The following is a 26,241-nucleotide window of genomic DNA, read 5'->3' as shown; positions in this document are numbered from 1 at the left end:
AGTTCCGCCTCAAGTGTGACATATTTTTGAGTCATTTTGAGTCTACGTGATTGATGTTTTGACTGATGGTGCTCAGCGCTCCACTGACACGTTTCCCAATGCTTCCTCAAAGATTTCATTACGGATACTAATGAAACTTCACATGAGCATTGATAGGCACTTAACGCGTTTCATGTCCCGATCAGTCACCAAACATGGCCGTGACGGCTTCTGATAGATGAACGCAGAGTGTACGACAAGGTGATAATTTGTGAACCGCTTTGAGACGACCTACGAACTAGGTTGTGATAAAGCGGTATATAAGTACCTCGAATTATTATTATCATACCAACAATCCCTCTCTATATTCACGTCACAATTATAACTTTTTTTTTTATTTCTGTTCTCTTTTACTCGATCCATGGAATTCTTTGTGACACATAAAAGCCTACATTATTCATGCGTTGCCATATAGACTATGTGGCGAATATATACAGAAGCTGGCCGTCTCCTTTTCGAAAACCAGCAGAGCGGTTCTTAACTTACTAGCCGTGCCTTACTTCACCTGGACCCCTGTTTAATGTCCCGTTTTACAGACTGACACGATGTTGTTTTTAAGACGTGTAACATTTGTTACACATCTATATAAGTGATAGCAATCGAAGAAAAGGTTTTTATGCGCCAGAATCATTAAGGCATGAATGGCACAAAGGGATCCTTTTTGTATCAGCAACCTATATGGTAGCATCTTGCGGCGCATTTTCATGTTCCTATACTAATACTTGACTTCCGGTGCGTATTGATATAGAGGAATTAAAATCCAGAAATCTTAAAAGTTAAAAGTTGAGATAAAATATTAAATGGTCGGACAGGATCTTGCTAATAGCAGGAGGCATTGAAATTACAGGGATGATCAGATCAGAACTTGTTGAGTCTCTGTTAAAAACTATTTACTTTAGGGGCGTTTACCAAATGGTTTGACAGACTATTCCAGGACTCCACAGCCCTGTTGCTGTAGCTGTTACTGCTTACTTGTCTGTTGGTTATCTTTTTGAACAGCTTCTTGTTGTTCCCTCTTGTTTTGAAATCATGGGGTTTTGTGAACATTTTGCTGTGATCTACACTGGCTGTTCTCTCTAGGATCTTGTATGTTTGAATCAGGTCAGCTCGATGTCTTCTGTACTCGAAAGTAGGTAATCCTAGATGGCGCAGTCTCTCTGAGTAGGGTTTGTTTGCTAGACTGGGAATTAAACGAGTTGCCCTCCTTTGTACATTTTCCTGTAGTTTGATGTCTTTTAGAAAATATGTAGCAACACGATATTTTATTGGATAGTCGTTTATCTTTTTCATGCTGTTTTAGAGACATTTCTTTATTTGACACGGTCCTATCTATAACTTTTTCATTTCAATATTGCAATAAAACAGCACGTGGCTTATTGTGCCACGATCACACCACCACTTGGACATCCTTGACTTAAACTTTGTATTTATTCTGTTATTGTTCTGCCCTGGTTTGGTTGATCCTTGACCGACTTTAGCTGGGCCACTCCTTTTCTATTCTATTATTACTATATAATTGATTCTCTATTTTGGCAATACTTGACAGTATTCTTAATGTGAAGCTGATTAATTGAAAGTTAAGACCAACAACTCTACTGTATCACTTGTTGATTTTTGTTTATTTTACCGACTATTTCAATTATTCTTGGGGCTATATTTAGATTAATTAATTCTGACTTTTGGGAGTCTTTTGATAGCTAGTCGACTCCTTTTTAATTAATTACCGAGTATATACATTTGTATCTGTGTTATTTTATTCATTTACATTTCAAATAGATAACTGACTTATTTTAGTATAAATACATTGAATTTGCTTTAAGTAGAATTGTGCAATGTATAAATGAGTGAAAGGTGTACAGAGAGAAAAAAAGAAAAACAACTCTGTCAAAGTCTACCTCTATTGTTATCGCTCTTAGAATAATACTGTTAAATTGACGTTTTATCTCCAACTGGTGATTGTGAATTACTACTGTACATGCTCAACTCCCTACATTTGTTTGTCGGAGTTTTGAAACAGCCGGCATATAATCTGGGTAAACGCGGTTCTATTTAAATAAAAGTGGTAGTATCATTGAGGCTATATTGCAATAGAAATGCCCGGATGATCAGGGGCTTTTGTTAATAGAAATGCCCGGATTATATTTGAGGGCTTGCTCCGAATGTCATGACTTTCGTGATAAATGTGGACTGCTGATGGACAAACTTACAACACCGGGTTTCCAAAGATGTGGATTGATGAGGACTATTTACAAATATTATGGTCGCCGTCATAATCTTATTGGATAATATGCTGTTTCTTTGTGTGATATGAAGGTTGATGTTTTAAATCATGTTCATTAGTATACCTTGTGGTTTTGTTGTCACTACCCGAGTTGTCAGTGTGAGGACGTGACGTCATTTGGATTTACCACATGTTTACATGTCGTGTGTCGCCGATGAAACAGAGGACTCTTCACCTTCCGGAACACTTGGTCTTATTATCCCTGTATTGTTTAAATGGTATCTTTATACATATTTCTGTTAGCATATTGCGACCTTAATTTATCGATTGTGTGTTCGAAGTATGGTTTTGTTGACACTTCGGTATTTTCTTGTTTCCCCCCCCCCCCCTCCAACTATGCAGTGACGTCATCAATACGAGGAAACGGTCTGACACAAATACACATTTTACTGCGGCAAGATATGGTAACACTTTCCCAACCTGTTCTTAAAATTATCAACTAATGTTAATAAAAAAATCCGTCAAACGCTCATTCGTCGCCTAACTGAACTAAAGCAACAATTACTTACCTCCTCACTCTTTTGTTTGTAGTTGATAAATAAAGATTATTGTTAGTCGGCCAAGCGCTCATTCTTCATCTAAAAACGTCTTACATACATTTTATCTGAAAGATAAACGACATGAAAACTAATAATGGCATTTTAAGTGAATAGGGACACCAGCTGCAATGAACTTCTATACAAAAGTTTAGCTCTCTTGGCAATAGATTTCTACAATACATTTCAACACTTTCTTAGCACGATCCTTTTCTCACTTTCTTTAAACCTATTAACAGCTTGAAAGGGTGTTGGCTTATCAGGTTTCCAATCTATTCAAACTCTTAGTTTGGTACAGTGATACACACATCTCCTTTCTAATGGTGGTCGGTTGGCGCAGTGGATAACACACCCACCTTTCAAAAAAGCCGCAGGGATTCGTTTGGTTTGTTTTTATTTTGTTTCACGTCCTATTAACAGCTACAGTAGTTTAAGGACGTGCCTCCATGTGTGTTATGTAAGCGTGCATGTGTGTATGTTTGCCGGAGACAGGGTATGTTGGTGTACTTGCCTCCTTGTGATAGCGTCGATCTGATGCCGAATTTACAGTGCTATCTCACTGAAACATCATGCCGAAGGCATCCAACACTGCATTCCTCCGGGTCAAATTATACTGACAAGGTATACTGACAAGGTGAAAGGGTATCGGGTCATCTGCCCGACAATATGGGTACTCCGGATACTCCGGTTCCCTCCTGCCCTACGAGGTAAAAACTGAAATTACTTGTTCCACAATCTTTGTAAAATAAATAGAGTAAATATGTATATCTCCATCTACCAATGTTGGTCTACATGACATTTACTCTTCACACTAATTATTGAAAGGTAAACGGAATGCCAATTACTGTATCGAGTGAAATACATATTAAAATACGGAAAAAAAATATTTTTATTTTTTTCCAGTTGAATTTTTTCTATTTATATTATTTATGAATATGACAGAACACGAATAGTGCGGATAGGGAGCGGAAAATGTTGGTAAATATTTTTTTTGTAAAAATCGTGACAGTTTACATGTTTATGATTCTCTCACTCAAGAGATGACGCTATTACCAAATAGTTGACATTTGAACTTGCAGTTCCAATGTATATTATCTCCGACTGGTACAATCATTGAGTGAAAAAAAGTGCAACATGTGATGATATTGACCGTAAACAGAATATTCCGAAAAAAATGAATGCCCTTAATATACGAAGAATAAATGCAAGTGTACAGGACCAATCCCTCCTGGAGGTTGGACTGTCACTAAGTGATTTTCATCTGGAGGTCTGGTGTCCAGCAGCTTTGCTGCATTTTCTTGTTTACACTCAGAACACTGTTGGTGATCTGACTTTGTTTATACATGTATCACCTTCAGCCCTGCAAAGAATGTGTTTCGTTTAATACAAGATTTATCAAAGCTATTGTCATGCCGGAAAAACAGTTTCTACTGCGCAGTTAAAACATGCTGGCAATGTTACAGGGACCTTAAAGACAGTAAAGCTACAATGTGCGTTTTTAAAGTTGTGATATTTTAGAATGGCATTAATCCATGGTGGATGAGTGAAGCTATTGTAACGAAACACCGTCGGCATGTGGTCCTAGCTATTTATGGACACATAGAATGTAATTTTATCCACACGTATCACTAAAACATGGAGATCTTGATAGAGGAATGTAGGGTAAAGAAAAGCTAGATGGGGGTGAGTAGTAAGGGGACTGAACCTGAACTGATTCGCAGTATATTTACCTAGGCTTTAGCGGCCTTCTTTTTTCAAATAAGGGATGGGTCTGTTTCTCAAATACCATATAAAACCAATACAACTGGCTATTCTCAACAGTCAAATATAAGTTGTGTATCCAGGGATGTTGTGTGAGAAAAAGCAATTAGTCCTTACGCAAGAAATAGTAGATAAATATTCAGGAGCAAATTTACCGTCAACATGGACGGTCGGATAGCGCAGTTTATTGGACGTGGAAAGGTATATGCTATTTTGCTCGTCCTGCCTCCCACATAAAAATCCTCTGCATGCTTCCATCCAGGCCAACAACAGTGATTAATATCACTTCATATAATTTGTTCATACATGTTTTAAAACAAACGAAGTTGATGTTTTTACCGTGAACTATTCTGCACGTTTATGCCACATTCGGCGAAATATATTCAATTCTAAAAGTGACGAAAAGGTTTTTAAAGTGACGACACAGTCTTTAAAACTACTAAATAAAGTAAGCGACAGCAGACAATAGTTTATTCATAAACCTATACACACATGTGTAGCAAGTTTCTGTTCGAAATGTGTCTTCTTTTTTTTTACAATCGATGGCTTGTCGTATTGATTGATCGGCACAATTAACGACGCTTCGTCAGCTAATATCTTTAACAGTACCATATAAAGTCAGAATGAAATAAGCTACACAAGATGATATGTTACCTGTATGATTATAATTCCTGTAACTACGAAGGATCTGTTTGATAGTTGAAACAGTTTACCAAGTATCGACGAATTATTATTTTATTACAATTGACAGTGTCACACGTCATCTGAAACTTGGTACATGTAATGTTATTTGAATAATATAATTTTTTACCATTTTTGCAGATTAAACGCTTGATATGAAAAGTTCTGCTATTAAACTTTTTTAATATTAATGAATTAAAAGAAAATGTGTTTCTCTTTCTAAAAACATCCACAAAAATTGGGGGTCCGTGTGTTTCTTTTTTTGTCCCATTATCATTTGTGTTATTTTTTTTTACCTTTTTCGGGGTCAAAAATCAACAGTGCCTCAGTTACACTAAATATGTAAAAAAAAATATATCTTTAATGTATAATTTTCCAGTTTGTTGTATATTATTTTTATCATACGAAACATTATAAAGTTGTACAGCAAAACCTGCTACACAAAATTTGACATATTTTTCAGATGCGTGTTTGCTAATAAACTTGATCATAATTTGTTAAATATTACAAAAACCCGTTACACCAAATCAAAACGAGACTGGAACGTCACCTTGCAAACACTGTACTTTAATATATTTATACTTTTTTCAGTGGAAGTTTAGCATTTTATAACACTCTGAAACAAGCACAATGATTACCTTAAAATTCGCGGAAGGCCTACTCCCATGTCCTTAAAATGTTCTTAATATGGTATGAGGTTATTAAAAAATGAATCTGCATAAACTCTACGGTATCATCATTTGTGAATACACACAATCTGTCGACCACTTTTTATGCTCGATTTAGACGGAATCGTAGGATGTCCAGGAGCTTAAATGTACTCGCCACATGAAACAGGTGACTTTATCGCTTTGTCCTGCATAAAAAAAATCCGTTACGGGTGAGTTCGTGTGGAGTCTGATGTATTTGTTTGGGCCAGTTTTGGAACGTTTGTAATCGATCATCACATTTCATCATAGACTGATGTACTGGTCGTATGTGATATGAAGTATGGCGGATACAATCTGTTGTAATATCTGACATGTCAATGTATAAAATCGCATATACACTGTCATCTTTCCGATAGAAACAGTATCTTTTTAACATAGTCTCCTGTTATTTGTATATTCTTCCGGTCTTCTTTTAAACAGATCTTCAGCTCACCTTTGACTTTTTTCACGATGATTTCTTGTGTAATTCCGAGACGACAGTCTACTTTACTGTGTGATATACATGTCAGTGTGAGGTCATCCGTGACTATCCGATTGATGATCTCTTGAGCCATTAGTGGTGACTTTACATGTCTGCCTGGTATATATACACAATGTCGCTCTCACCGTGGACATGTTCGGTCATGCAAAAAAGGTGAGGTATTACCTGTTGTGACTTGTTTATTTTAAGAACGGACTGTTGTGGCTATAAATGAACTTTTAACCTGAAACATACTTTCCATCCAAGATCCTCCCTATGCTTTCTAAGGCTACCTCCCCCCCCCCTCCCCCCACCCCCTTATCTTATATAACATCATTATGTATATACGGCCGACATTATTTCAGTGTTTATTGATAAAATATAAAGGGAAACCGTTTCCCATTCATGTTATGTAAACCATTCCACTCATGATATAGCAGGTACACTGTAGTGAAACATGTACGTTGAAAAAATTTGAGACTGTTTGAAAGATGGCGGATGCCAAAACAAGTAGAAGGTGAGTTCTCAGAATATGTTCGATTTTTCTACTTGAAACTTTTTAGAAAAATAAAATAAAAATATAAGAGTGTTATGAAATGCTAAACTTCCACTCAAGAAAAGTATTTATATTAAAGTACAGTGTGTGCAAGGTGACGGAGTCGGCAATTGGGACGTTAAGGATGTAATCAGGTTTCAATCACGTTCAAGTCTTGTTTTGATCTGGTGTAACGGGTTTTTGTAATATTTTTAGCAAACACGCACTGAAACATTTGCCAAAAAACTAGATGCCTGTTGTTTGTAGAATTTAAAAAAAAAAAAAAAAAAAAAAAAATAACCAATTCGGCGGCCATTTTGAAAATGTGTATTAATGTGTATTTTTTTGCGCTTCAAAAAAAGCCAAAATTTCACCTTTTTTGACACTAGATTGATCACTTAAATTGTCATTGTGTAGCCATTTTTAATTGTAGCAGGTTCAATTTTGCTGTACAACTTTATAATGTTTAATAGGATAAAAATAATATACAACAAACTGGAAAATTATACATTAATGATATGTTTTTTACATATTTAGTGTAACTGAAGCACTGTTGATTTTTGACCCCGAAAATGGTAAAAAAAATAACACAAATGATAATGCGACAAAAAAAGAAACACGGACCCACGATTTTTGTGGATGTTTTAGAAAGAGAAACACATTTTCTTTTAATTCATTAAATATTAAAAAAGTTTAATTGCAGAACTTTTTATATCAAGCGTTTAATCTGCTAAAATGGTAAAAAAAATAGTATTTTTTCATTAAAAAATAGGGAGTAGGGGTAACTAAAATCGGCATTCTGAGTTAAAAGAATAAGATTAAGAAATTTAACTTCCATAGTTAAAAAATAATATTTTCATCAATTCTATAAACATTCATACATATCAGATAACACTCTTGGAAGAAATTGTATGAATTTGTTCTGCAAATGGTCAAAACCAAAAAGTCACCTAAAATCACATGTGGTGTTAAATTGGTATCTTTGACCGATCATAGCACAAAAACTAACACACGGACATATAGTTTTTATTTGCATTTTCTACTATGCCATTTACTCCTTTTTCAAAAATCTATATAAGAAAAGAAGTTTAATACAGGAAAATTTTGACTTCTCAAAGGTGGACAACCCTGTCGAGTTTTAATTTACTCTTAAAAGGGGTTCAAAAATGTATTATTATGGACCCATGGTATATGTTGAGAAGCCTTAAACGATTATTGATGATTTAAACTTGTTGCAAAATGTCCTACAAACAAGTAGAAATATGCATTTTAAACCGGTGACCTAGATTTATATTTGTGCGGTTTGGACACTCCGTAACCTACGACTGTGTACGGTTGTGACATTGGACGCAAATTTGTAAAATTGTACGGTGGGGACTGCATATTCGCACAAAGCGATTGAGCGGTTGGAACTTTAATCACTTAAATGTTTGTTTGTCCTTATCACTGCAGATACAAAGAACACATTTTACAAATGGAGCTGCAATGTTACGAATGTAGATTTGGGGATGAAAATCTGCAGAAAAGCATTGAAAGTTTATGCTCAATCACACCCTGCAGGTAGGGCGTAAGAATTGTACCTGCTGTCCCCATTGCATGAGCGTAAGAGGCGACTAAATTTGGGATCTTACTTTCTAAAAAACTTTCTTCTTCCTAATGTCTCCCTTGACAATGCCTCACTTTTGGCCTCTAGTTGAGCGTTCGCCCATGTAAGGAAGCCTTTGTGTTCTGTCCCCCGGCCGAGACATACCAGAGTCTGTAAACATGTTTTTTTAGCCCTGCTTAACGCTCAGCAATTTAGGAGTGGGACGACTGGTTCGCCCGTTGTCAGTATAATGTGACCGGGTGGGTTGTACTGCTTGGTGTCTTTGGCAGTATGTTTCAGTGAGGTAGCACTATACAGTCGGCATCAGTCCCGCGCTATCACAAGGAGACAAACACGAACATATCGCAGCCTCCAAAAGCACACACGCATACAATACACGCATGCATCTTGCACACAGGTGAGGCCGTCCTTAAATGACTAAAGCTGTTGATAGGACGTTTAACAATACTAAACCAAACAAAATCATGCTCAATCATGGAAAAAAAAACCGAAGCGAAATCAACCGTGGGTATCCGACGATGCTCATTATGCTGCTCTTGTGCCAGTGTCAACCCCCAGTACAAATACGGTGAATCACACATCCATGTGGTGACATCATATATGAAATGCAGTTAAACGGCCAACTGCCATATCAAATCTTTTCGTTTATTAAAGCCACGTCTAGTTTCCTGTCTAATTCGACATTCAATTACTGCAGCTTCACGTTCCGGAAGATGTAGAACCTCGAAATTTTGCGGTTCTCCACTTCGAGTTTGTAAAAGGATGGCTGCCGTAGACTCGCAGCTGGTCCTGCGCACTGCGTCTAGATACTCTTCCGCGATGAAGCGTCAGAAAATTTAATATCTAAACAATATGCATTCATCAACAAAAATTAAATATGACATTTAAAATATGTTTTTGTGTTTTGTTTCTTCATAATTTAGCTGTATTGAACTATCAGCGTACAACATCACTTTGTTAATTGTCCTTCAATGACGGACTATACTGCTTTACATTACGGCAGTACATAGACGTGCACAAGCTTCAAATTATGGGACAAACTACACCTTTGCGTTGGCTAAAGTTGTTTACACATAACTATCCTGATATATAATTTTCGCTCTCCTGATCTGAAACATCTACAAGATTAGATTAAAAAAACCTTGACATTTAACTATAATTACTTTGTTAACAAGATGTTGATAACATACACTGTAGTTGAATATGATACTAATTCTTCCGAGCAATGGCTCAAACTATATTGTGATCATTACCATAACTCTTACCTATCTGGGCTACGGATATTGTTCAAGACGGAACGCAATAACCTGTTAAAACATTTGCTCTACGTTTGAGGTTTGTTTACTTTTGTTTATTTGTTTTTAATCACCCTTCGTCCATCGTCTGTCGCCCGTCCGTCATTCCGTCCTTATACATCTGTCTTATTGTACTGTACGTCTAACAAAAGTCTCCAATGATGGGCGTTCCGATCCTTCGTGCCAATATGACGTCCTGTACACATTAATGTACCGCAGATATCCTAGAGTTGTTTCTGCTGGTTATGGGCAACATTAGACTATACTAGATCTTGGTTTACGTATCCGAATTTACCGAAATAGATTTGTTTTTGTATGTATCCACTTTGGTCACGTTTACTGTAGGTCGAAACGGACCCATTGGCGTCATACTGCTTTCGACGAAGGTTAGCTATGCTTTTAAGATTTTCGTTGATTATATTATTTTTATTGGCAAAATTTCATTTTGAAATCTGATGTTGATTTTTTCAGAAAGGTAAGAGAGGATTCCAAGATTTTTGTTGATATTGTTATTTAAATAGCATAAGATTCCTTTTAAAAGCTGATATTGACTATTTTGGTAAGGAAAACAACATTACATATCAAGCAAGCAAAAGTTATATTCTTATATAATTCTTATGTCACTAAGTACGTTCTCAGTTTTGGAAAAAAAACTAGTTTTCGTGTGTCCTTAGCTATGTATCGTACCTTTAAAATTCGTCATAGTATCAATTTGGTCAAATAAAATTTCAGCCAACTATCAGTAACTGTTTTGCAGTTTAAATCGCCCTTTATCCATGGTCCGCATAGCATCCGTCTTTAATAACTACTTGTTTTTGACATTTCTCATGAAGTACTATACGGACGTTTATCAAATTTTTATATGTAGGTTTTCCTTAGTCCTTAGCTATGCATGGTTCACTTTCAGAGCGACAGAAAGAACTACAGTATCTGTTATAAAATATATTTACCAACCGTAAGCACGATCGTCCTATCGACAATTTTTTTTTTATAAAAAGCCAAAGCTTGATATTTGCATGAGATTAAGGGAAATCAAGCCAGTCATCAGACAGATTTGCATCTGACGTACATACAGATGAGTTGAGGGGTTTTAGAAATAGGATATTAGAACAAATATTACGAAAGAGACCTGTTTGCAGATGACACGCATAATTTAGCATGTATAGCACTGACATCATACTGTCCGTTGATTAAAGCATTTTGTGTTACATTTGATATGTTATACTAAAACCTTAAAAAACGTCATTGCCAGAATTGACGCACCATGCTCACACATGTTGCGTGGTGTGTTAACAGTTTGGTGCAGTTTCTGTCTGATTGTAAGTATAATACACACTATTGCACAGTCACGGATCACTATTTATTCACTTGGTTATATCTTATAAAACAATTATGAGTATATCAGTGTTCTCCCTGAATTATTGCTTGTTACATGTACAGTGTATCTTTCATGATTTTATAACTATGTAACTGTGTGATATCAAAACGTGAACTTCTGTTGAAAGATCCTGCCACTTTAAAATACATATTCGTTTGTTTTACAAAAAATATAACGGTCAAAAAATATGATTAAATCTTCTGATGTGCATGTCTTTAAGTTGAGGTCAACGTTTACGGGACGTTGATTAGTACTAGCAGAAAAATACTCTGTTGTCGTTGATATACATATACTGGCTCCATGACTGGCTAACGGTTGCAAGGACACAACTGAGGAGCTTAGTTTTATTTAATGTTAAAAAATGGAATATCAACGTGTAGAATATTTCCGATTTTTGTATAATAGGAAGGTAACAGCAGTTAACACTGATTAGATAAAGCCCTGTAAATAAGCCTACATTGTCGTTGGAATGGTGCGACAGACAAACTGTACTGTATAATGAAGCTTCGTCATAAGATGATAAGTTGTGATTGCGATACATCTTCAGCGATAGTATTAAATATATATATATATATACTCCAACATATGCAGTATGATATATTACAAAAACAAGCAACGGTAACTTGTTAAGGGGAAAACAACGAGCAACTATATACAACAGGCATACAGACTTAACCAAATAGTGTACATTTCTAATTAAGTCAGCCACTATTACAAAGGACTTTGGGCGTTATGGGTCAGTTTTGGCCTCATAAAAAGTAAAGAAAATTCAACTCGAATTTATTAACCAATTTCTGTTAAATCATCATGTTGATTAATTGTGGCTATCTTGCCTGGTGCAGATTTTTCCCAATGCGCTTGCATAGCATATTAACACCAAAATTGCGTTGCTATGAAGAAATAGCTAATACATGGTGTTTTGGGATAGTTAGTATGCAGAAATGAAAGCCTCCGCATGTGACAAACAAAATTCCTTTCTCCGAACAAACACTAATATGACGAAGCATGTCAAATATTTATTTGTTTGTTGCTTGTAGAGGCTTTTTAAAAATTGAAAAGTGTTGAGTTAATTTCCTTCAAAATGTATTGTCGAGTACGTCATTAAAGTTGAAGTTGAAACATATGCAGAAATCCGTCAAAAGTGGAGCCATGTTTGTACCACCCTTTAATACGTTACAAATCAACGGTTACAACTTCATTTTTAGTATTAAACATTTATTTCATACACTTCCATTGACCATGTAAAAATAATTTTCAGCTGCGAAGTTAGGGCCACCTTCGGGGACTGATACATGTAGGACTCCAGTGAAGTCGACCACCCTGTACCATACACTTAACACGTCCCTAGAAATACGATAACGAAACACGTCATTTCACAAATAAGTCATACGTTGTTAAAAAAAAACATCAAGAGAGACTACACCATACAGCCATTTTGTCTATTTATAATTTAATAGCGTTACTAGAATGTACAAATACTTAACGAAGCAATATTGTGAAAACTATTTGAAATAGTTGGATTTCAGTGATTTATGCCGACATATGTGTGTACCTTCAATAATCATTGATGGGACTTATCTCCCCCCGTAAAACATGCCACACCAGTATTTGGTTTTACATTAATATTGAATAATTAGATGCGTCTTGTTCGGAAAGTGTCAATTATACCTCTTCAAAACAAGGACCTGACAACACAAAACACATAGTTTGGCATTGCATTCATGGCGGTGAACATTATTTCGTTTAAATGGTAGAAAACTAAATCCTTTTAACTTCGGTATCACTTCCGTTTTCCATTGACGAAGTCGAAATCATCCCACAACCTTTAAGACAATATTTAGTTGTCCTGAGATTTGGTAACACAATTCAAAAGGCAGAGGATTTGCTAGGCCTAACTCGCAGCATCGGATAAGCTACCCGTTTTTGACGACGCCGTTTTAGCGATTTTTCCAGTGTTAACTTGCTGCTCTTTCTTCGTAAATTATTTTTTATAATCTCGTATCCATGTTTGATATGTTTGGATTTCTCCTCACATTAAATCAAGAAAGTGATTTAGTTTCAAGTTATTCTTCTCACATTAACCCAATAACAGGGTTGGGTGGTTGTTCACTTGTTTGTTTTGAAAAGTTGATTTGAGATTAAAATAAGCCATATACTGCTTTATTCCTTTTTATAAGCTTTTTGCACATCGCCGTCTTTTCTCTTCAAGTGTCTGACCTTAGCCCTGTGGTGGATTTGTTTCATTTCTTTCTTGACACGGAGGCACGGTAGTCTAGTGGTATAACACCGGGCTCGTGACCGAAGGGTTGCGGTTTTGAGTCACGGCACGGCACTGTGTTGTATCTTTGAGCAAGATACTTTACTCCGCTTGTTCAAGTCTACTAAGCTGTAAATGAGTACGTGGTTGGGCAGTGTAAGAATTGTTGAGTTCTAGCTGTTATCGCCGAAATGGCAGCTCCGTCTGTATGCTCCCCAGGGTGTTGAGAAAGATGTTGGCTGGTTGCAAATGCCCTATAACCACAGATAATAATTTGTGAACCGCTTTGAGACGACCTACGAACTAGGTTGCGATAAAGCGGTATATAAGAACCTCGAATTATTATTATTATTATTGATGCCAACCCTAGTTTCCTACGTTCGGGTAGTTTTTAAAAAAATAGCGGGTGTTTCAGTCGTAGATATCTGCCAAATCTATAGGTTTCTATATTTATGCCTGTATACACGTTTATTTAATTGAAAAATTGTGTTGTCAGGTTTTTCTAAACTACACGGGTATAATACGTTCCCGTCTACTGGGACACTCCAAGATGTGTAATGTCAGTTACCTGATACAGAGAAGCTATACACCGACACACACGTAATTACAAACCACGCCAAAGTTTGTTTACATGACGGTTACGCTGTATCACCGATGTATGCACGATGTGTGCACGCTATATTTGGTGTGTTGTATGGTCACACGGAATTAGACCAAGAATATCTAACTGCATAAACCAAATCGAACAATACGGCTTCTATTTCATGCTTTTTATTTCAAGGAGAAACTTTCTTGTTCCTGAACAAGGAATGTCTTAATTAGAATGAATTGGATTAGGCATACAAAATCGCTTATTAAATTTTACTCTGTTTCGAAATTAGGTATGCTTGGTTGTAAATAATGATGATATACTAATTTCAAACAAACTATGAGCCAACATAAACTGTGTTCGAAATTTCTTCTTGCAATTATTGACATGACCCACATATTTACGTTAAGAGCTGGTTCGTTATCCACCATGAAACCTGACCATCAAAGACCTGCAAACATTGATGTTATATGCTTCTAAGTGCAATCTAAGCTTTCATACAATATTTATTGAAGAATAGTTCAAAACAGAAATTATAATTTGATTTGTGGATCAAGACTATTTTTCCCTTCAAATTATTTTAATTATTTGGCATTCGAAACACTGTTTTTTTGTAAATGAAATATCACTTATATTTTATGCTTTGAAATCGAGTTCTAAGCACATGTCGCCACGGTTTTGATTGTTTGCCCGTTAATAGAGCCCAGCTGTTGCTATATCATTTTCATATCAAAAATATCAACAATTTTTACTTGATATTTGTTTCACGCTTGGATAAGTTTAAACTTATTAGTCTTTATAAAGCATTAAGTATGTTTTGGTAATCCTATTGTAGGTCTGATACAACGGCCGAAACCATGCTGCGAGAATCACACGAGGAAGTGCAGTTCAGTCTATTAAACGATGATAAGCAGAAATCGCCAAACGTTGAGGCCCTTCCTCAGCGTGACGTGTGGTCACGGAAGATCGAGTACCTGTTCTCCCTAATAGGTTACACGGTTGGACTGGGAAGCTTATGGAGATTTCCCTATTTGTGTATGAAAAACGGTGGAGGTGTGTAAATTATTGGCATATTTCTGCTTTATCATGAGAAAGGCCCATTAAAGGGTTTTGACGATACGCTGAGATAGACAAATAGGGCAAAGGAAATTATTTGACATGGGGATTTGTAAGCGACAAGCAAATAGGCAAATACCACTTTTGGCACTTTATCGAGATCATATTGTACACAAGTTCAATATATGTCGGAACATAGGACAAAAGCATTAGGATATGTCACATATTCAAAAACAAGTCTGTTCAGTAACTGCTCAAAATTCAATATATATGTGTCATCAAATTTTGTTTTGTTTTTGCAAAAAGACAGAAGCAAATTGTAAAACACTCGTACCTTTCATTATCCTTTTCTATTTTTCTAGTTATCAAGACAAGTATATACCAAACATGGGCCGTTTGTATAAATACAGAACATGGACAAACATAACAAGCTGCAACAGCGTGATAGAAAGTCAAAGCGTTACAAAGGGGAGGGCTCGGGGAGGGCTCGGGGAGGGGCGTGAAAAGGAGGAATCATAACTTCATTACCATGGCCTCCCTTATTAAACTTCTTTTAAAGAATTTGTTTTAAACCTTTTTGTTTTGTATTTTTGTTATTTATTGTACTTACAGGAGCCTTCCTTATTCCGTTCACATTTTTCATGGTGACGTGTGGATTTCCTCTATATTATCTCGAGCTGCTTTTGGGTCAGTTCTCTGGAAAAAGTCCAATGGTTGTCTGGAATATATGTCCACTGCTTAAAGGTAAGTTATTTAATAATGAATGTTGTGATTTTATCAAAGGAACATATAATGTCCGTTTAAATACGCCCATGAAGGCAGAAAGGCCTTAAGGGCATATATGTGTGTTTATATGTTAATTACAAAAATGTTATTATACTTATAATAATTATGTCATCGAGCTAACCAACACATACTATTTAATTTTCTCCGTGTGGGCAACAGCAACCAAGTGACTAAACCAAGTGAATACATAGAGGATATTTAATGGTGTCTTCAGTAATAACAAATACATTTCATGAGTTTGGCTAAGATTTTAATATTTTTCACGAGTGCGCAGCAAACATTTACCATAACAGCCATTTATTCTACCGTCGCTTCATTTGAATCCGAACAAATAATCGTTGCCTTTATATGCATCGATTAAAAGATTTAAAAGATACCGTTATGATTGGTCAAATACCAAAAAATGATATTTTCACATTGTGAAAATATCACTTTTGATATTTGTCACAGTGTAAAAAATATCAGTTTAATCAGGTTGATAGAATCCGATATTTCACTGGCAAAAAATGTAACAAATCAATTTAATGTAGAGACAATAGGCAGACAAATCGATGTTTTCTTTTGTTAATTATGGCATATTGTCATCAAATATATATTTAGTTCCAAGTGCATTGGAAATGTTTAGAATTGTCAGGAAAAAAGTGTTTAAATAATAACGCCCCCATTTAAAGGACTGGAGTATGGCCATGTATAGTTTGTAGGGATGGAATCTGAAAACTATTTAAATCTTAGGATGCTGTACTAAATCCCTAGGTTCAGGGGCTTAACCCTGGTACCATTAGGGTAGTATAAATGTAACACCTTTTCCCCCCAGCAATTGTATTGTATAGCATTAGTATCTCTACTTGTAACACGCTATATATCCCAATGGATCAGCAGGCCCACAAGCAACCGTAGTTTCACGATTGTTTTTAATGTCTTTTCATATCCAGCAAAGATTTATGATTGCAACCGTTTCCATGCTTTAAACTGGAAACCAGAAATGAAGATCCAATTGACTGGTACATGAATGATAAAATTGGTATATTATATGATCATAAGGTTGAGATTTCAACAATCTCCAAATATTGAAACATTAAGCATACCAATCCAACGAAGGTCACTGTGACCTTGTTTTAGGATGCGAGACACCGCCAATGATCTTCCTAAAAACGTTGATGCCATTGGAACAATAATTACTTTGCACAAAGGAAACGCAAACCTAAAGATGACCCTAATAGTTATAGGGGAATTACTCTGTTACCAGTCATTTTATTTTTTTTGAAATAATTTTAGCTAAAAGATAAGATTCAGTTCTTAATTGTAATAACTTTCCGAGTAGGCAACAATCAGCATATCAAAAAGGACTATGCATTTTGTTAACTGCATTTTATCTGCAAGAATGTATACAATATAATTTAGAAAGAGAAGAAGATGTTTATGTAGCCTTTTTAGATAGTGACAAGACATTTGATACCGTATGGCATGATGGTTTGTTGTATAAGCTAAATGAGATCGTTATCACTTTAAAGACATTGCATATTTTGAAATCAATATACACAGATATAAAAAGTAGTGTTATATTAAATGGTTTAAATTCATGAAGGATCCGTATGGAGAGGGGGATTTTACAGGGGAGTGTGTTGTCTGCCAAAATGTATCTTGTATTCATAAACAGTTTATTAGACAGTTTTGAAAAATGTGGGAAGGGTGCACTTATTGCCGATTTAAGAATTAATATACCAACACAAACAGATGATATATGTCTGGTTAGTACACAGCGTAAAAGCTTACAATACATGCTTGAGATGTGCGAAGCGTATAGCAGAAAGTGGCGTTTCACATTTTCTGCAGTTATAAGTAAAATAGTGTATTTCTCTAGAAAAAAGGAGCGAAATCTTAGTATGAAAATTATATCTATATGGGCATCTTCTTCCAGAAGTTTAGGATATAACACATGTTGGTGTGATGTTGAACTATAATTTTAATAGTATGGAACGTACAGTACGCGCATGTAATAAGCTTATGAGTGGTGCTCATCCATGTGCAATTAATCCTTTAACGATTAGTAAAATACTTAAATCAAAAGTATATGCTTCAGCCCTATATGGGTGTGAATTATGGTGTCTTCCAAAAACCGAAATTGTAATGTTAGAAAGAACACAACGTTTCATTTTAAAGTCAATTCAAGGGTTCCATACAAGAACCCATACAGATATGTGCACATGCCTTCTAGAGTGGTTAAGGTTAGAAGCATTCAAAGATACCAAGAAATTATTATTGTTTGGAAGATTATGTAACTTGGAGAAAAATTGTATATCTTATCTTGTGTTTTTTACTCGTCCTTTTATGGCAGTTATAGCGACCAATGTGTATACTAATGGATTTATGAATGAAGTAATTAGAGTTCTAAAGAAATATGATTTATACAAATTAGTACAAGTATGTTTATCAAATGGAATATTTCTAGTGAAAAGTATATGGAAAGCGAAAGTAAAGCATAATGTACAGTTATATGAAGAAAAAGCATGGAAGGAGAGAATGAGTGGTGACAGCGATCTCTGCAGATTTATATTTGTTCATGATAATTTTGCTCCTCATATATTGTGGAAATTGTTAATAGAATTTCCTCAAAACAGAGAAGCCATACATAGTGTAATGAAATTGATTGCATCTCTAAGACATTCAGAAAAAAATGAATTATGTCATAAATGTGGACAAATGTATAACGATATATAAACCCACATAATTTTACAATGTGATTGTACAGAAGACTTACGAGATCAGTTATGGTGTCAAGTCATTAATACATGTGAACTTATGTTTAGCGTATATTTACACTCTCATTCAGACTTTGAATTATTTCACCTACTGATTGGTGGCAATATAACGTATGAACTGAATACATTAGAGTTAACAGAATTTCGTATGGCGTTAGTCAATCATATTTCAAAAATGCTTAATGCATACTTCGAATGACTATTCAATACTTTTGTGTATATCATTCTTAACATTATTAATTATGCATTCTTTTGTAAACTGTCACCTATTTCTATATTGTGTTAACTAACTATGTTGTGCACTAATTTTGACTTACCATCTATTTGATTTTGCATTTATTATCTTATTTATCATTGTAACTACATTATTCTGTTTGTAAAATCTTCTTAAAGGAGGAAACAAAGATAATAATAATACACGAGCAGCTATGGTACTGTAAATGGGGGAGGTTAGGGGAGCTAATATCTAGAGTTAGATCGCCCAAATTATTTCGCTTAGGTTTCAAACAGCCAAATGTCGCCAATATTTCTCATTCTGCTATGATCGGTTCTTCATATTCGGTATATATTCTAGTACAATATTGAGATCTTAACTTTTGATACAGTCAAATCTTCACACCTGCGAAAAACAACATGTGCTTAAAATATGAAACCAGCTACCTTTCGCTTACACCAGCCAAAGAAAAAAGTGCTTAAAAGTGTTTGTGGTAAGTTTATAATAATCAAATGTTTTTTCATCACAAATAGGTGTCTTGTAGGGACAGGGAAAATTAATCTATTAAGGTAGGAATAAATTACTATGTATGGTGATTTTCAAATTAATTTAACTTATAGAACAATACCAGAAAGCTATTAATATTACATATTAGATCTATATTTATTGTAAATTGAAAATATGTGTCATGCTGTGACAGGTAAAATGAAACTTTATTTTAGAAAAGAAAAAATAACAATGTAAATTTATGGATATTTTCAAATGAACTTAAACACTTTTACAATACCAAAAAAGTAATAATGTTACATGTTAGTCCTATATTCTTAGCAGTACTAAATATCTTTAGCATTTTTAAAGGAAACCTGAAGAGCTTATACCTTAAGTGGAAATATGTTGTATCCACAGACAGTGTATTGTACATTAACATTGTTTCACTGTGTCCAAATGTATGTAAACATGCATAGACATTTTGGATTAACTTCATGATGAAACAGTAAGTCATTTTAAAGCCTAGTTTTGAACAGTACCAATTACGAATCAAAGAAAAGGCAATGTGTCGTGGCTGATATATAGATAAAAAGTAAGTTTCCTCTGGCCCTGACACCAGATTTAGGATATTGTAGAGATAGTCAGATGTTTGGTGTAGGGCAGAGTGAACTACTGTATGAAAACGTGTGAATTCCCCGTCACCGTTTAGAAGTGCTGAAGTTTTAAGGTGCTGACAACAAAATTATGCTGTAACACAACACATACCTCACGTATATTAATAACCTGGTAACTTATTGATCAAAAAACGCTCTTTTGACCACTGACGGCTGCTACATTCCGTCAGTAGAGTCCACGGTTTCCAATCGTTCAAAATTTTACACTTACGCGACGTCGTTTTGTAGGTTATGGGAGTAACCACTAAACAAACCGTACTGATCCGGTCCTAAAATAAAATAGATTATTCTTATCTGTTGATTAGTCTTTTTTTTTAAATGGCCGCCCGAGACTTGATGAGCAGACGCCAGGTCGTCTGAACGTAATAATAAACTTTATCTATTGAGGATAAAATACATGTTTAGCCAAAGGCTAATCTTCCACATGGTCCTCTTGTTAGTAAAATACATGTGTTAGATAAAATAACATATTTACGCAATCGATATATAAATAAACATGGTAATCTTGCTAGTAAAATACATGTGCTAGTTAAAAGTTACATATATATGTCGATGCAATCGACATATATAAGGTTATATCACAGTTATCTTAGTTAAGAGTATCATGAACGTTTGAACTGAGCGGGAAAATAAAAGGAAAAAGAATGTTCATGATAAAGATTTTTGTTTAAATGGTCTTCGCGAGGGATTAGATGAGCAGACGTCCAGATAAAATGAAGAATTTCTCAAAAAGTAAGAATGTCCTATAGGGCTCATGTAGATGTTTTCACTATAAAAGTTGTCCAACATCCTATTCCGGATATCTCGTTTGTTAATTATTATTAAAATCATTTTTATTATGTTTAATGATGAAAACTCACATGAATATGTTCATTTGAGAAAAAAATAATCATATCTCAGTTGCCTTTTTCTTGCCACTATCAGATAGGCAGTTCATATATAACACGATATATGAATATTACTTTTGTCACAGCGCGTTCGCCAATGTGTATTATGCTGTCCTTGAAAATGCTGTGATTTGGTTCGTCAATAGTTTCCACATTAAGGCCAAATATCTATCATGTTGGAAAAGTAAATATCTGATTGTGTAAGACATAGGCATGGAGTAGAAATTAGAAATATACAGTTGATGGTCGACAGAATAACGAGTGAATAAGGTAAAATAAATTAATCAAACATTTAACACGACGTTCACAAACATTGAACAAAACGCGACACTAAGTGTTTATAAGAAAATGCAGACACCGATGATATAGCAAAATTAAAAGGAAGCATACTGTGTTCCGACAAAAACGTTACTTTGGAAATGTTAGACATTAATTTACAGGACGTAGCTCTCGAGAGTTTTGTTATTTAAGGAAAACATCAACAGCATATATGACTGTGTAATTAAATCAACTTCTCCTCAGAACTGTCCCAAACTGTTTTATTTTTTAATCCTAGCATACATACTATATATGCTAGAAAACGGATAGTTAAAATATTCTTACACCAAATCTAACAAAACTTTTGTTGACCATTTAGATATATCATGAACCAAAATCATGTCGGTGATGTTATAGCAAATTATAATGTGGAAGTCTGCGTTTTCCAGTTTAGGAAAGAAAGAAACAATGAATAAGATCGATGTGACGTTATGAAATCATGTAAAGTAATGGCGAGAAAATGAATATTTAAAAGGTCTTTTAAATGTTTGAAAATCCGGAACGGATTGCTAGCGCCAGGTCATGTTCACTCAGTCCTTTCCTACGTTTAGAATGGCGATAGAAACGTAGTGTAGATTGACAAGGGTAGTGTATTGCGATCCATTGGCGTTTAGGTACCTCTGTACAAAAGCAAAACCTGACGCTATGAATTAGAGAATGTGTTTTAAGACATGAATATACCTTTGATAAATCACTTCCGAAAAGAAAGCCATACCTTAGGGGACTTTTTGAATAAGTGAAAACAGTGAAATAAACAAAATGAAAGGGGGGAAAAACAGTAATCTGAATGTAAATGTTCAGCGGGAACTAGGCTGCGATTTGAATCATGCACCTCAATTTTTTATGCTTTCGCTTTAACCAATTGTTTTAAGGGAGCTACCTGGTCAACGGAAATGACCTGGTTCAATTGTGCTGCAACTATACCGAACGCAAAAATAGGGTAAAGTAACTGTAATTACGAAAAACAAGCGAAAAGCCAATGAAAAGGAAAAGTGCAGTTGGACAGGAATACTTAAGGAAATAAATTATCTGTTTCGGAGTCAATCAGCACAACATCAAGTTACATCATGTTTCACTGGATATTTTTAGTTACATTTGGAAATACCTTTTCCTAATTATATGTAAAAATATGAGCGTTTGTGTATATCTTAGGCAGATCTTTTGGAATTCCAGGATATTCATATTTGCGCCGTTCTAAAATACCCTGTTTTTTTCATCAAGATAAATATGTTAAATATATAACTGGCCGATATCTCGTTTTAAAATAAATCTTGTAATCTAATATATACATGTAACAGAAGGATATCTTGTCTATAGCGTGAACATTGACGTTTATATTGGGGGATATCTCGTCTCCAAAATGCAGCGTGGTGTATATTTACGAAATTATCAGTGTGATAAAAGGTTATATCTTTATTGCATTGGTATCTCGTCTCCAGAATGCAGCGTGGTGTATATTTACAAAATTATCAGTGTGATAAACAGTTTTATATTTATTGCATTGATATATATTATGAGAAATGTAATATCTTCACTTGCGATGATATAGGGCCAGTTTCGAATTTGAATCGGTAATTCTACGTATTGTCATATATATTCCCATCAGCTGCACATGAAGCGACGGTCGAAATAGTGATGGTTTTTGTTGTTCTACGGTACACACACCAAGTGTTTAATGCATTTTATAGTTGATAATATTTGTTGAAGACACTTCTTTGATGATATTTAGTCAGTTAGCACTAGTGTAAACGTTGTAAGTTGGTACGACACCGTATGTGTCCTGCAGGTCGGGTACATGTCCCATGACAATGTACAACGGGGTCACTTTAAAACATTCTTTGTTTTTAGCACCCAAAGCGTTATTCAATCTTGATATAGATGTAACCAATTTAGAAAAAAAAGATAACCGTTTACGTTTTTAGACACAGAACCTTTATATAGCTATTTCATATACGATCAGGTTTGATAAGAAACAGTTTAAGTACTGGATATCTTTTTGAATAATGTTTTGATTTCCTTTTCAATAATGGACACGTGGTCTGTTTAAAAAACATAAAATCGTCCTCAGATCTGATTTGGTGTTCCACATCTATCAACTATCTGACAAGAAGTCTCTTGTGAAAATGTATGATATATATTCAAGACAACATCAGACGCCAAAATCACTCAACATTATGACCCTTTCATACATTACTCATTTTCATTTCAGTAATAATTATCATAACTTTAGTATGCATATACAATACCTACACCCATCTTTGTAGCCCAAAAACAAAAGATTCAAATGTCCCTACCTCCCTACCGTGACGTAACCCATATCTCGACGACAGAGCCACGGAGTGATCTCCCTTCCTCTTCCTTTTATGGCGCCTGCTGACGCCCGGAGCTTGCTCCATTTCAAAACTTTGTTTTGTCGGTTTGGTTCGAGTGTCAACTCAATTTATTGCGCGGTTTGTGTACCTTATACCCATTTGCCCTTGTTAATACAATTAATTGTTGTTGAAAATTATTTTTGTGCCTTTTACGGCCGGTTATTTTACTCCACGTGTGCCGGTGGTGTGCCACGTTCCGACATTATCGTGGGTGAATTTCCGACCTCTGTTTATTTCGGTGACGGTTGTTTGTTTCGGCAAACGTTATTTATTTTAACCGTTTTCTGATTTATATTACGGGTGAAATTCTTTCTACGTTGCGTACTTTGTACTATCGTTTTTTATTATTTTTTCCCGTGTTTTTCTGCTTGTAAATTTTTGTTTACTATATCGCTTTGGAGGGTATGTCTCGGTCGGGACAGCGACGAGGTAGAGCTCATGGGTGTTCCCATTTCTTTGTGGAACGGGACCATCTTATTCCAGGTGTCGTCCTTGCAGTGAGGTTTCGCCTTGTGAACTTTGTTCACAGTCTAAATCTCAGGACAAGAACTTCATTGTTCCAAAGCTACCCTCAACTTACCGTAAGAGAGATTCGTCTGTTTCTTCCGGTAAGCGAGGGAAGCAGAGAAGTAGGGGTCGTGCCACCGGCCCTCTGGGGTCTGGTGGTACTGTCTCTGTTCCTGTCTCGGGGGTCTCGCTTCGACGAATCCCTCTCGTGAGCAGGGGGTGGCCCTTCCTGTCCAGGACCTCCCTTGAGTAGGGGGGGGGGGGGCAGCCCGACCCTGGCTTGGCACAGCCCAGGGTCGAATTGGCCGGGAACACCCGTAAGCTTTCGCGCTTGCCTTCGGGTAGGGACTACCGGCCGCCGGTCACTGACTCTGTCAGTGATCCCGGCATTCAAGGTGGTGCTGTCGTTGGGGACAGTCTTGGTGCCGGGCCTGTTCTTTCGGGTTCAGGTCCTGCTGTGACTACAGACTTTCTTTCGGGATTGTCTGTGTCTACCCGGATTAGTGACGCGCAGCTCACTAATCCCGGCACCAATGCTGGTCAGGCTTACCCTCCCGGTCAGTTACACAGAACCGGTCCTATTAGGTCCGGACCTGAGTTTCATTCTTCCGGGAACCTGGGGGGTTTCCGGCCACCGTTTTCCCCTGGCTTAGGGTAAACGGGTGCCTGCGGGCAACCATCCATGTCCCAGTCTCAGGCAGGCCAGTTTGGCCAGTTCTGGGGTCACTCCCAGCCCGCGGGACCTTTACCTTATTCTCCGGGATATGGGTTTAACCCCATGGGGATTTTCCGTCGTGGATTCCTTGGGGTTTGGTCTCTCCCTCGCGGAGACGTGTTAGCAGCTCTGTTGACCCCCCAGCCCCCAGCCTTCTTTGTCAGGAAATGCAGTTGACAATTTGTGTCAAGCATCTACCAGGCCGGTTGAGTGGCTATGGAATCCCTCGATTTTCGAGTGAATTTGTCAGGTGTGGGACAGGCCTCACATAGACCTGTTCGCCACTTCACTGAATATTCAGTTGCCAACTTTTGTCACTCCGGTTCCAGATCCAAGGGCTTAGGCCGTGGACGCTCTGTCTCTGGATTGGGAGGGAATGCATGCATAGGCATTTCCGCCCTTCAACCTGGTGGGAAGGGTGCTGCAGAGGTTTCGGGAGCATCAGTGTTCCCTCCTCCTGATAGCGCCCCTGTGGCCGAGGCAGCCTTGGTTTCCGGAGCTTTTGTCGCTTCTGGTGGAAGAGCCCCTGGCTCTTCCTCTCAGAGCGAACCTCCTTCGCCAGCCTCAGTCCAGGGCGATGCACTCTCGTCCGGAGATCCTCCACCTTCACGCGTGGAAGCTATCACAGGAGGCCTCGCTCAGGCAGGCTTTTCTAGGGACGTCTCAGATCACATCGCTCGATCAATTAGGTCTTCCTCATCTACCGTCTACCAGTCACGATAGAAGATTTACTGTGATTGGTGTGTCGGCAGGAAGGTTGATCCGATCAAGGCTACTGTCCAGGTGATTGCGGACTTTCTTCTTCAGCTGTTTTGGGACCGCAATCTTGCCCCTGGCACTATTGCTGGTTATCGCACGGCCATTGCTAGTGTTCTCTCTGTTCATGGTAGGTCGGAGGTAGGCTCGTCCTCCTCTCTTTCTGCCTTGATTAGGGGGTTTGGGTTGGACAGGCCTAGGGTCCGGCAGTTGGCTCCGCAGTGGAATTTGCCACTGGTGCTCGAATCGCTGATGCGGGCACCTTATGAGCCTTTAGCGTCTGCCTCCTTGAAGTTTGTTACTTACAAGGTGGTATTCCTTGTTGCCCTGGCCTCAGGTCGAAGGAGGAGTGAGATTCATGCCTTGTCTTCTCACCCCTCTTGCCTCCGATGGTCCAGGAATTACTCTGCCGTTACCCTTCTCACTGATCCTGCCTTTATGGCTAAGAATCAGGTTCCTGGCTTCTCGCCCGATCCGATTAAGATTCCGTCTTTGACTGCCTTCGTTGGAGCTGAGGAACGGGATAGGTTGCTCTGTCCCTGTCGGGCGCTTAGGTTTTACCTCGATAAAACCAGGGGGG

The 26,241-nt window shown here is 36.8% G+C and overlaps 1 protein-coding gene across 2 annotated transcripts in view; it reads left to right on the top strand.

Moving 5' to 3' along the window:
• The window catches only part of LOC110460575 (sodium- and chloride-dependent betaine transporter-like), a 67,496-nt gene that overhangs the window by 14,097 nt on the left and 27,158 nt on the right, over positions 1-26,241 (top strand). For both annotated transcript variants that reach the window (XM_021513555.1, XM_021513556.1), the window contains exons 2-3: positions 14,964-15,181; positions 15,797-15,928. In XM_021513555.1, the coding sequence (XP_021369230.1) occupies positions 14,986-15,181; positions 15,797-15,928 (328 nt within the window). In that variant the 5' untranslated portion in view covers positions 14,964-14,985. The remainder of the gene's footprint in view (positions 1-14,963; positions 15,182-15,796; positions 15,929-26,241) is intronic.

The sequence above is a fragment of the Mizuhopecten yessoensis genome, unplaced genomic scaffold, assembly GCF_002113885.1.
Source record: "Mizuhopecten yessoensis strain PY_sf001 unplaced genomic scaffold, ASM211388v2 scaffold10439, whole genome shotgun sequence".
Taxonomy (NCBI): domain Eukaryota; kingdom Metazoa; phylum Mollusca; class Bivalvia; order Pectinida; family Pectinidae; genus Mizuhopecten; species Mizuhopecten yessoensis.
The sequence above is the reverse complement of the archived record's forward strand: the minus strand, read 5'-3'. Positions and strand labels throughout refer to the sequence as shown.